This window comes from Canis lupus, chromosome 21 (assembly GCF_048164855.1).
Source record: "Canis lupus baileyi chromosome 21, mCanLup2.hap1, whole genome shotgun sequence".
NCBI classification, from domain to species: Eukaryota; Metazoa; Chordata; class Mammalia; order Carnivora; family Canidae; genus Canis; species Canis lupus.
Genome location: NC_132858.1, coordinates 49,684,984 through 49,698,398, shown reverse-complemented (window position 1 = coordinate 49,698,398; position 13,415 = coordinate 49,684,984). Strand labels below are relative to the sequence as shown.

At 38.0% G+C, this 13,415-nt stretch overlaps 1 protein-coding gene across 6 annotated transcripts in view; it reads right to left on the bottom strand.

Annotated features, from left to right (window-relative positions):
- HECW1 (HECT, C2 and WW domain containing E3 ubiquitin protein ligase 1) overlaps positions 1-13,415 on the bottom strand; it is a 441,224-nt gene that overhangs the window by 114,349 nt on the left and 313,460 nt on the right. For all 6 annotated transcript variants that reach the window (XM_072791661.1, XM_072791659.1, XM_072791663.1 and 3 more), the window contains one exon: positions 1,660-1,802. In XM_072791661.1, the coding sequence (XP_072647762.1) occupies positions 1,660-1,802 (143 nt within the window). The remainder of the gene's footprint in view (positions 1-1,659; positions 1,803-13,415) is intronic.

Below are 13,415 nucleotides of genomic sequence, written 5' to 3'. Positions count from 1 at the left end.
GAAACAGTGATCCACTGAGTTAACATATTTCTTTGGTACGCCATAGTGTAGTGTTTGAAGTTCCTAGGAAGTCCGTTAAGCAAAGCATTATATTAGGAAAAACAAATGAACCACAATATTTTGTTTGTTTAGAAAGGGCCTTGGTCAATATTATGAAGCGAATCTACCATGACCATAGGAAAGAGATCCTGAACCCAAAACCTAGTTGAAATTAGGTGATGCTTAAAGATAACCAGGTGGTGAGATAAAAATTAAATTTGCTATGCTTTGCATTTGTTCCAGGCTTTTTTTTCCTTTGCTTCTCATTCACTTTATCAACAAATATTTTTTGAGCCTGTGATATGTGAAAAGTGCCACGGTTGACACAAAGCATGTAATGCATAGGCCTGCCTTTAAATGGCTTACTTACAACCAGCTAGAGGCGTAAGGCAAGACTAGTCAATAAAAAGTTCAAGGCAGCCAGTGACCTCCCACGTGAAGCTGAGGTGGTCCAATTATAGGACTCAGGGGAGGCAAGAAGCCAGTTTAGGGCTGGGGTATTATAGGCAAGGGAATTGACGGAGCCTTCTGAGTTGCCTTTACTTTAAAAGCCATGATGACGCTATTAAAAAAAAAAAAAAAAAAAAAGAATGGTTTAGAGCACTTTAGTCTCCATGTGCCAGGGACTGCTTTACATTCTTTATGTACATTTGTTTGTTTGTTTAATGCTCACAACTATAGATGGAAAGTGCAAACACCGTATGTGACATATGGCTGTAGCTCCATCAATGTCTCTCCCTTTGTCTTGAAAGTTAATGGCATGTCAGTATGCACAAAGCTGCACACATGCTATAAGGTTCTAATTATATGTCCTGATGATAATCATTAGCAATTTCAAAGTTCTGAAATCACAAAAGCTTTAAATGGAGACACTTAGAAATTCTGCAAGTTCTCCTCATTCCTTCGATATCATTCTAAGGGTTACATTGTATAGCATAGCACAGCATTGCATACATGTGTGGCCAGAGAGCTAGGCCTAGCATTATCAAATATAGTTGCTGTTAACTAAGGAAATATATACTATATATAACTATTTCATCTGGTGAAAGTCCATTTTAAGGAGAATCATGAGAGGACCTGAATGTAAAAGATACAAACAGAAACATTCTTATACACAGCTGATTCCTACAAAGAACAAAATTGCTGTTGTCCCTGAGAATTCATGCTTTTAAAACTTCATACATATTATCTAGCTTTTTCTACAAATACTAGCGTATTCTAAGTCTCTCTACTCTAGTAACCCAGCATTTAATCTTGTTATAGAAACATCCAAAATGATTAAATCCTACACACAAGCAGAAATAATATTCTTCATACTAATACACATTTTAATTTCTACCTGTATAGAAAAATGTGCTTCTAAGGGCTTCTTTCAATATTGTCTTAGGATTTTCTACTGTCTTCCATAACTAACCAGTAGTACACAAACAAGAAGAAAGGGAAGGATTTGCTTAATTGAATGCTGTGGCTCAAGCAACATAATTAATGAGGAAGCCAAGGAGATTCAATACCACCATTTTAGTTTGAGTCTCCATGAGACTATATTGTTGCAGCTTACAGGCTTCTCTTGGCCTGCTCGCTGAAGCCTTAGTGATATTGAGGTCTCAGTCACAGGTTTACCCTATGGCGTGTCTTTCCAGGAGTCTTTGTACGGGCATCGACAGCTTTCCCAAGAAGCGCTTGATGATGGGGCGACTCTTAGCAAACTTGTCCTTCACCTCGATTTCCAGAACATCAGTGGGCAAGGACACAAAGCTGAATTGCTGCAATGAAATAATATGTCACATCAATTAACTGAGAGGTTCAAGGGCTGGCCAATTCCCAGCCCATCTATCTTGGATGAAGTTATTATAAAACATCCCAGTGACAACATATATATTGAGGTCTTAGAAATCCTGTGAGCCCTGTTTGTTCAGTAAATGAATAATAACAACATTGAGGTACTTTTTTGATGGTTAAAAATAAGGCTTTCTCTGAGTTTCAAATAATTAAAAACAATTCACCTTAAAGAGGAAAAATCAACTTAGGCCTCACTATACTAAAGGTTTAAAGAAAAGAACACATTTAAAGAAAGAATAAGCACTAACTCCACCTATAATTAACGAAATGCACTTTAAACCATAACAAAATATCTCTTTTTCGTGATTGTAATGGCAAAGATTTAAAAACGTTTCATAGTACCCTGTGTTCTTGAGAGTGGAAAAAGAACTCTCACCCACTGTATTGATGTACAATCCCATTCAATTGATTTAAACATTGGGAAGAGAATTGGCAATATTTATTGATATTTAAGCTGCAAATTCCCTGCAAGTCAGAATTCCAATTCCAATTTTAGAAATTTCACCCTGGGATTAATTTGCACACTTGCTCAAAAGACTAGAAACACCAAAAATATCTGCTAAAGATAGCAACCAGTTAAATTAAGGATAGTAAATCTTTGAAATAGAAAACTCTGCTGCCATAAAAAAGAAACAGGTAAATATGTACCAACATGAGTAGATATTTGAAAAATAAAATAAAAGAGCAAGATGGGGATCCCTGGGTGGCTCAGCGGTTTAGTGCCTGCCTTCAGCCCAGGGCGTGATCCTGGAGACCCAGGATCGACTCCTGCATCGGGCTCCCTGCATGGAACCTGCTTCTCCCTCTGCCTGTGTCTCTGACTCTCTCTCTCTCTGTGTCTCTCATGAATAAATAAATAAAATCTTTTTTTTTTTTTTTTTAAAGAGCACGATATATAAGAATGTGGAGAGTGGGATTTCATTTGTACCTGGAACTGTAAAGAAAATGCCTTAAAAAAAAAAAAAAAGAGAGAGAGAGAGAGAATGCCTGGAGGAGTACTCCAAACGCAACCTTAAGAGGTAGGCTAGTAAGGAGGAGACAAAGCAGATCTTTTTCATTTGATTCTAAATTGTTCATTTTTAAAAATAGCATACTGTATGACTTTAAAATAAAGGCAGCAATAATTAAAGAAAGACTGTAACCATCAAAAGTTGGCAAAGCCAACAATGAAAAGTGTAGAAAATGAACAAACAACCTAACCTTATGCCTAAAGGAGCTAGCAAAAGAAGAACAAACAAAACTCAAAACCAGCAGAAGGAAAAAAATAATGATTAGAGCAGAAAGAAATGGTATAGAAAGTAAAAAACAACAGAACAGATCAATGAAATCAGGAGCTGATTCTTTGGGGAGAAAAAACCCCATAACAATAAAATGGATAAACTTCTAGCCAAATTAATCAAAAAGAGAAAGAGAGAGAAAAAGGACTCAAACAAAATCACAAATGGAAGAAGAGAAATAACAGCCAACACCACAGAAATATAAACAATTGAAAGAGAATATTATGAAAAATTTTATGTCAACAAACCTGGAAGAAATTGATAAATTCCTAGAAACATCCTACTAAAGCTGGAAAAACTGGAAATTTGAACAGACCAATTACTAGCAAGGAAATTTAATCAGTAATCAAAAAACTCCCAACAAACAAAAGTCCAGTACCAGATGGCTTCAGAGGAGAATTCCACCAAACATTTAAAGAAGAGTTGATACCTTTTCCTCTTAAACTATGTCAAAAAGGTAGAAGAGGAAGGAAAACTTCCAAATTCATTCTATGAGGCCAGTATTACCCTCATACCAAAACCATATAAAGACAACAAAAAGGGAGAACTATAAGCCAATATTTCTGATGAATATAGATGCAAAAATCCTCAACAAAAAACTAGCAAACTGAATTCAACAATACATTAAAAAAATCATTCAGCACAATCAAGACGGATTTATTCCCAGGATGCAAAGGTGATTCGATGTTATCAAATCAATCAGCATGTTTTTCACATCAATAAGAGAAAGGATAAAAAACCATATGATAATTTCAATAGATGTAGAAAAACATTTGACAAAATACAATACCCATTAATGATAAGATCCCTCAACAAAGTAGGATGAGAGGAAATATACCTCAACATAATGAAGGCCATGTATGAAAAACTCTCAGCGAACATCATACTCAGTGGAGAAAAACAGCTTTTCCCCTACAGTCAGGAACAAGACAAAGACATCCAGTCTCATCACTTTTATTCAACATAGTACTGGAGTCCGAGCCACAGCCACCAGACAAGAAAAAGGAATAAAATGCATCCAAGTTGGTAAAGAAGAAGTCAAACTTTCATTATTTGCAGATGACATGCTGTTCTATATAGAAACCCAAAAGACTACCAAAATAACTGCCAGAACTGATAAATGAATCCAATAAAGTCACAGGATACAAAGCCAATGAACAGAAATATGGTACATTTATATATACTGATAATGAAGCAGCAGAAAAAGGAATTAATAAAACAATCCATTTATAATTGCACCAAAATTAATAAAAGGAACTAGAAATAGACTTAACCATAGAGATGAAAGATCAGTAGTCTAAAAACTATAAAATATTAATGAAAGAAACTGAGGAAGGCACAAAGGAATGGAAAGACATTCCATGTGTATGGGTGGAAGAACAAATATTGTTAAACTGTCTGTATTATCCAAAGCAAGCTACAGATTTAATACAATCTCTATCAAAATATTGACAGCATTTTTCAGAGAACTAGAACAAACAATTCTAACATTTGTATGGAATCACAAAATACCATGAATAGCCACAGAAATCTTGAAAAAGAAACTGCAGATTTCACAATTCTAGACTTTATATTACAAAGCTGTAGTAATCAAAACAGTGTGGTAATGGAACAAAAATAGACACATAGATCAATGGAACAGAACAGAAAACCCAGAAATAAATGCACAATTGTATGGTCAATTAATCTTTGACAAAGGAGGAAAGAATATGCAATGGGAAAAAGTCTCTTCAGCAGATAGTGTTGTGAAAATTGGACAGCAACATGCAAAAAAATGAAACAGGACCACCTTCCTACACCTTGCACAGAAATAGATTCAACATGGAGGAAAGATCTAAATGTGAGGCCTGAAACCATAAAAATCCTGGAATAGGGCACAGCCAGTAATTTCTCTGACATCAACTACAGCAACATTTTTCTAGATATTACCTCTGAGGCAAGGGAGATAAAAGCAAAAATAAACTATCAGGACTATACCAAAATAAAAAGCTTCTGCACAATGAATCAACAAAATTAAAAGGCAATCTATGGAATGGGAGAAGATATTTGCAAATGACATCTCCAGTAAAGGGTTAGCATCCAAAATATATAAAGAACTTGTGAAACTCAACACCCCAAAAACAGATAATCCAATTTAAAAATAGGCAGAAAGCAGGGACAGATATTTCTCCAAAGGAGACATCCAGATGGCCAACAGACAAATAAAAAGATGCTCAACACCACTCATCATCAGGGAAACACAAATCAACTCAATGAGCTATTACCTCGCACTTACCAGAATGTCTAAAATCAACAACACAAGAAACAAATGTTGACAAAGATGTGGAGAAAAAGGAACCCTTACCACCTGGTTCTAGTGAGAATGCAAACTGGTGGAGCCATTGTAGAAAACACTTTGGATGCTCCTCAAAAAGTTAAAAATAGTGCTACCCTACAATCCTGTAATGGCACTACTGTGTATTATGCAAAAAAATAAAAATAAAAAACACTAATTCAAGATGATATATGCTATGTTTATTGCAGCATTATTTACAATAGCCAAATTATGGAAGCAGCCCATGTGTCCACCAGTAGATGAATGGATGAAGAAGATGTGGCATATATCTAATTCAGCCATAAAAAAGAACGAAATCTTGCCATTTGCAATGACGTGGATGGAGCTAAAGAGTGTAATTGAAATAAGTCATAGAAAGAAAATGCCCTATGATTTCACTCATATGTGGCATTTAAGAACAAAACAAATGAGCAAAGGGGAAAGAAAAGCGAGAGACAAACCAAGAAACAGATTCTTAATTACGGAGAACAAACTATGGTTATTAGACGGGAGGTGGGGGGAGGATGGCAGAAATAGGTGATGGGGATTAAAGAGTACATTTACCATGATGACTACGAAGTGATCTATGGAATTGTTGAATCACTGTATTTTGTACACCCAAAACTAACATAACACTGCATATTCACCATATTGGAATTAAAATAAAAAGTTAATAAATAGAAAGAAAAGGAGAAGGAGGTACATGTTGGCATTGTCTAGCTCCAACTGAGAGAAGGGAGTGTTAATCATATTGAACATCACAGTACCCTTATTCAAGGGTTGTAGAGCATCTGAAATATATAATTATTTCCTTTTATTGTGATTAATTTCTTAATAGCAGTCTTTTAACTTTAGCTGATTTCTCATTGCAGACATTAAACATGTTAAATTTGGCAGCATTAAAATCTCCTCTGTATCATGACAACAGGCTAAGTCATGCTGCAGTAATGGCCAAATTCCAAGTCTCAGTGACTTCTGATGGTAAAGTTTTGTTCCTTGCTCACACTGCCATTGAGGGCGGGCAGAGGGCTCTCTGCTCATTAGTTAGTCAAAGAACCAGGCTGATGGAGCAGACATTCTTTCAAAAGTTGCCAGGCATAGTGACAGAGGAAAGAGAACTCTGGAGGGTCTTCCCCCCTGCAAAAAAGTGTTTGCTTCCAATCTAACTCCTCATCAGGACTAGACACATGTCTCAGCCAACCCCTGGGACAAGAAAATATGATCCTATAGTGTGTCTGGGAGGTGGACAGCAGAAATATTTGGCAAATAGCACGAATGGTTTCCATACCTCCATGTAGTGCTTCTAATTTTCATTACACATTAGTATAGTTTGATTCTGCACAATTCCTAAGAACCAGTCATTCCTGGTACTAACAACAGAATTTATGGACAGGCTAAGCTGGAGGATCAAACCAGGGACAGGTACTTCTCTAAGAAGGCCTATGTTAGCAAGAATACAGTCCCACCAACTGTCTCAGGTCCTCAAAACCCCTATATCTTTGATCCAGTAATTCCACTCTGAAGTGTACTGTTATAAATATCCTAACTTAAATGCTCAACAATAGCTCAGGTACATTGTAGTAAATGCATATGATAGAATAGTTTATAATTTTCTAAATTATAATAATTTATATTTGAGTTACATATATAATTACAATATTATAACATGTTAAACAAAAGATATAAAATGCTTGTTTTACAATGCTAAGTGATAAGAGCATCCTGTTCTTAATATTTAATTCGTGATCACAAGAATATGAATTATATGAATTTAAAAACTGGAAAGAATTACAATCAGTTTTAATAGTAGTTGTCTTGTCAAGTAGGATTGTTCCCCACATTTCTCTAATGAGCATGTATTATTTTCATAACGAAAAACGTAATCACCTTTATTAAAACAAGAGTATTTCTGGTTATAGCAGCCTACACTGGACACCAAAGTCAACTTAGCAAACTCACTCTGAAACTCAGTAGCAATGCCTGAGTTCTTCCCTTCCTCCACAAAGATTTCCTTCTCAGCCTCTCTTCACGTATCCACTCCTGGACTCCAGGCATCACACTCTCCCCACTAGGCTCTCACTTCCATTCCACAGTTATTGGAGTTCGTGTAAAGCCCCAGCTACTGAGGCTCTTTAAGAACCAGTGAGCAGCTCTGGAAAAGTAAACATCTATCTACTCGTGAGCAAGCTAATGTACCAGTGAGCCAGGGTGTTTCTCCTGGAAGCTTCTGCTGACCTGACCCCTGAAGAACCTTTGGAGTGACATGGAACTTAGCTCTTATTTTTAGCTCTGCATATCCAAATTCTTGAGTCTCATTCACAACTCCCCACCCCAAGCTCAGCATCTTCAATTGTAGAATGGGAAAAGAAGGCTCATGCCATGTGAAATTAAACTGTATTCTTTCCTTCCAGTTCCGCTCTATCCAGACTCTACCTGCCACATCCACTACAGATCCTCCTTAACTTACAATTAAGTTACATCCTGATAAATCCATTGTAAGTTAAAAAATTGTAAGTTGAAAATACATTCATCTAACCTCCTGAACATCATAGCTTAGCCTAGCCTGCCTTATACCTGCTCAAAACACATTAGTCTATGGTTGGACAGAATCATCTAAAACAAATCTTTTTATAATAAAGGTTTGAGTATCTCACATAATCTATTAAATGCTGTACTGAAAGTGAAAACAGAATGATTGTATAGCCACAGAATGGTTGTAAGGGGTACCAGTTGTTGGCCCTCATGGTCACACGGATGGTTGGGAGCTCTGGCATCACCAGATAGACTGAGCATCATTGGACAGTATCACACACACATCCCTAGCCCAAGAAAAGATCAAAACCAAAAAGCTGAACTGCAGTCTCTATTGAATGGATATCACCTTTCGTGCCATCATGAAGTCAAAAATTGTTAAGTCCAACCATTATAAGCTGGGGATCATCTGTCTTATCTCCTTCACCTTTTGACTTTCTAATTATTGTACTTTTTTCAAATTTACTACCTCCTTTCAGCTGGTCCATAAGGACCAATAACTCTACAACTATTTGTAGTAATCTATAAGGCCTGGTTCAAATGCCTAAAGCACAGACAAATCTATAGTCCTACTGTTAAATCTCCCTCTATCTTTCTACCCAAAGAAATGGCCTAATTATTGGCCAAAAGAGAAAGTTTTGAACTGTATCTGCAAAATATTTTTTTTGAAAAGATGCATTGTTGCCCCAAGCCTTCTCTGTTTTGGGAATTTTATCTTTTTTTTTTTTTTTTTTTTTTTTTTTTAATCCTAATTCACCTGTGAAAGAAAACCAATGTGGCAAATGAAGGAGCTAATCCTGAACATTCTTAGGGTCTAAAGTCTGGCCATTTCCCACTTCATCCTCTTCTGCTCGTGGGCATCTAAGAGCAAGTGTAACATTGTTGGGGAATGCAATAAAAAGATCACAGATTGAATGGTGCCTGGATTACTCAATTGGTTAAATGTCTGACTCTTGGTTTTGGTTCAGGTCATGGTCTCAGGGTCCTAGGATTGAGCCCCATGTTGGGCACCATGCTGAGCCAGGAGTCTGCTTGAGGTTCTCTCTTCTTCTCCTTCTGCCTTTTCCCATTCTCTATCTCTAAAATAAATAAAATAGATAAATCTTTAAAACAAAACAAAACACCTATTTACCTGTGAGCTGGACCCAGACACTCAGAGTCTCCCCACCCCCATCCTTGGAATGTGGGTTTGTTTGCCTTTCTCATTCCCAGAGGCTGCTCCAAAGACATAGCCTTGAGATGGTGATATGATGTTGAAAATAGCTGCATGGTAAATGTGATTAAACCCAATTAGGGCCTCTTCAGAACCTTTTAAGATTTAGAGGGCGGGTGTGGGGCTCCATTCATCTTGCTGTTGCCCATGACAAGCCTCACCTATAAGTTCCCTTTGTTATTGTTAAAACTGCTACCTACCAAACTGGAGTGACAAGCCTCTTTCTTTGCCTCTCCCTGCCCTCTACCTATGGGGGTCCGTTTTCAAATTACACTGGTGGAGCTCCCTGGAGAATTGTGAATCTACAAACATACTTGGACCAACCAATACATAAATGGCTCCTTATCTCTGCCTAAACATGAGATTATCCTAAACGAAGGAACTCCTGGTGTCCCTAAGGTCAGAGAAGTAAAATTCCACAGGTCATCTTTCCATTAGAACATCAGATTCCCTTTCCTGTCTGTACTTAGGTAATAATTGTCAGATCTTGTACCTTTGGGCGGCAAGCACAGGAAGAAAGCTGTCCCAGGTCCAACACCTGGATGTAAGCTGGAGTGATACATGCAGCACTCCTACAGCATCAAACCTCTTTTTGGTTAAAAGTAAACTTGACACAAAAGTAAGCTTTCAAACACAAAGTAAACATTTTGCTTAAGCACAGGTTGTTGGAACTCTTATTTTTTGCTTTGCGCCATTGGTACTCAGTTCTGGCTCTCATTCGAATAATCTGGGGAGCTTTCACAAAAATATCCATAACTGGATCCCATTTTTAACTACTTAAATTAGATTTCCTTGGGGGTAGAACTGGGCACTGGTAGTGTTTCAAGCTTCCCAGTTTACTTTTCTGTGCACCCAGAGTGAAGAGCCATAGTTCTCTCAATAATAATCCATTTTAACTTCAAATAATCTCATTGTTAGGAAAATATTCCTTAGATCAAATCTAAATCTTTTTCTGTGGCTTAAATATTTAGTCCAGTAATTCATAACCTATTCTTCAATCCCTAGTTTAATAATTTTTTATTTTGGTCTTGGCATTCTTAATAATAACAGTGCATGGTAGTGAGCCTCTATGCCCAACAGGTGCCAATAACACCTAGTTATGAAAACTAAAAATGTCCCCAGACATTCCCCAATGTCCCCGGAGGAACAAAATCACCCTTGTTGAGAACCACTGATGTAGGCCTGCCATCTTCAGTTTTCCAGAGAGATGTTAGGACTGCTGTTGCAATCGGTGGGGGGATTTATTTATTTTGGTTTGCACCATTACTCAATAGGCTATTTATGTAGAAAGAAGATACTGTATTTATTATGTTCCATTTTGCCTCAGAAAAAAAAATATGAGGCAGATCTTTTATAAAAAGAACTTCCATGAATTGAACTCATTGAAATAAAAAGAGTAGCTAACTAACAGGAATATTTAGTTGGCAATTATGTAAACTGGCAGCAGTTCTACAGTGGGCAATTGAGGCAGAAATTAGGAGTGTCACTAATAAAGGAACCAATGACTCAGAAGAAGGGGAATGTTATACACTTACTCATAAACACTTGCAGAGCACTGGCTCTGAGCTAGGTCCTGATGGCATGGCATCACCCTTAAGTCCTGGGGCCATAGATCTCTAACTTTAAGAGTCACAATGTTTACACTGAAAGTAGACCACCATAAGATAGGAAGTGCTAGAGTGAGGATCCCCAAAGGCTCATCCTGATGGATGAATAGAAAGAAGAGCCATGATGATGGGGAGGAGCCTGATGGACAAGTAGAGATGACTTCCCAGAGGATGTGAAGTTTTAACTGAATCTGAACACATAAGCAGACATCTGCCAGGTCAAGAAGATGTGGGAAGAATGTCCCAGGGAGAGAGAGTGGCATGGGCAAGGGATTGAAATTCACAGAATGTACAGGTCTCTTTGGGGACTGTGGGTGGCTTAGTATGTCTGGGTCCTAGTGGGGGTCATGTTGTGAGATACAACCAGATAGAGAAGTAGGATCCAGATCATAAACAGCTTCCTGGCCAGAGGCTGGACTTATTCTAAAGGCATCTGGGAGCAACTGAAGGATCTGAATCATGCAAACAACAGATACCCTGACGTCTTGCATTTGAGGAATGTAGTAGTGCTGAGGAGGTAGCCCATATATATATGTCAGACCTGAGGATGGGCAGGTCAGGTGAGACAAGTGAGATATGGGGAGAAAGCCTAGCAGGGAAGGAGGAGAGGGTGACAGATTCGTTGCCTGGCTAAATGTCAGTGAGAGCCATGGCATGTGTGAGAGAAAGAGGCCAAAAATTTCCAAGATTGGAATCCCAGGATTGAGAGTACGTGGGAGGACTGATAGTTAGGAATGGAGAGGGGCTGAACGACTGGATGTCCCAAAGTAATCAGAGAACAGGGTAATGGAAATAAAGGGTTGGGTAGGGAAGGACAGTTGACTGTAAAGAGAGACCTGGAGACCTTGTGATATTTTAACAAGATCCAGGGTGTAAACATTGGAATGGGTGGCTGGTGATGAATGGAAATGCAGGTCAAGGAAAGTAAGAAGGTTAAGGAAACTAGGACGTCTGATAGGTCATTTATATGGAGCATGATAATTCATAAGAATAGTAGGTCTTGGGTAGAAAGGGAATATGTTACCACAGATAGAAAGGTCTTTACTGGTCACGTCCAAGTGAATAACAGGATTCATTATTGCCTCAATGTAGCTAAGATGACATAGATATCAAAGTGAGGATGATAGGATAATAAAAAATGAGGAAATAGTTGTCAGAAATTTAAGAGACACGTTCCACATGATTTGGAAAGTATTTTTCACTTGGGTGTTTAGAGTATGAGAAAAGATGACCCCAGTCTTTGGTAGCAGAAGTAGTGTTTTATTTATAAACTTACGCAAGTTGGGAAAGGTTGAGAACTGAAGAGTGGTAAGGATGGTTAACTTTGCTTTTGAAGAAGTAGGAGGTTATCCAGGAGAAAGGCAGGGACACCAGCTAGAAGCCAAGATTATAGAATTCATGGTCTGGTGAAGCAGGTCAGTTAGAAGGGGCATCTGGTTTGGCTTTCCTCTATTGCAGTGGGGCATGATGGGGAAATAAGACACCAGCTCTGTTCACAAAAGGCTGCCTCGAATCACTCAGCCAACACTATTATTCATTGCTAATGAAACTTAAATGGACCAGGTCTGCTGCTTCTTGTACAGAAGTTCTTCAAGGAGGAGGAGAGCAGGAAAAAAGTAAATGGAGCATGCAAACTGCAGCTACTCTTCCTTGGAATCTTGCATGGTACATGGCTTTCAATCCAGGTGGTGGCACTATTCTTTAAGTTTAAAAAGGGCCCTTGAAAGCAGGGCTGCCTAAAGTCAAGGATAGAAAAACTCCACCAGTAGAGCAATAATTGAATCAAGAGGAACTTTTTTGTCTCCCCTAGCAACATCACAGGGTTTTATACTAAGAAGTGGTGCCCCAGGAGTCTAAGTGTAGGGGAAGACCCGCCCCTTTAAGCGATGTGTGGCTTGACTCTGTGCTAGGAAGGAAGTGCTAGAGATAATTCTGCTGGGACATGAGCCTTGTAACTGCAGGGAATCTGTTTTGCTCTTGCAAATTTGTGATATATAGAAAGTTTCCATTTCTTCGTATGCCTAAGAGCAAATGAACTAAATTTTGGCAGAGCCTCAAGTAACTCCATACGAGCTTCTAAGAATCTTCAGCTTCAGAATAGAGTATTATTAATTTTAATTGTAGGTACCGCTATGGCAAAATTCGGCCAAGATTTACTTGCGGCTTGGTTGAGTGGGAAGCAAGATCTGTATGTGTGTGCATACAAATATGTAATGTGAATATGATTACATATTACACATAAAATATATAAAATGAAAAAGTATATATTATATGCACATGTATTCTATCTATATCTGTATCTATACCCATAATCTTATCTGCATCTATATCTCTAATCTTTTGTTCCTGGAGATGATGCCCTTAAACTCCTATAAAGAAGAAACAGGATTAGATTACTAGATTGGAAACAAAGACTAAAATTTGCTGTGTGATCATAAGCAACTTAACTAAGCTTTCTGTCCCTACTTTATGGTACCCTTAACAGAGGAAAAAGAAAAGAGCTCCTCTTTCATCTTCAGCAGCTGCACATGCTTTGTTGGTAAATTGTCATCTTCACTGATGTGGTTCCTCACCTGCGCACCTGGGGCCACCCT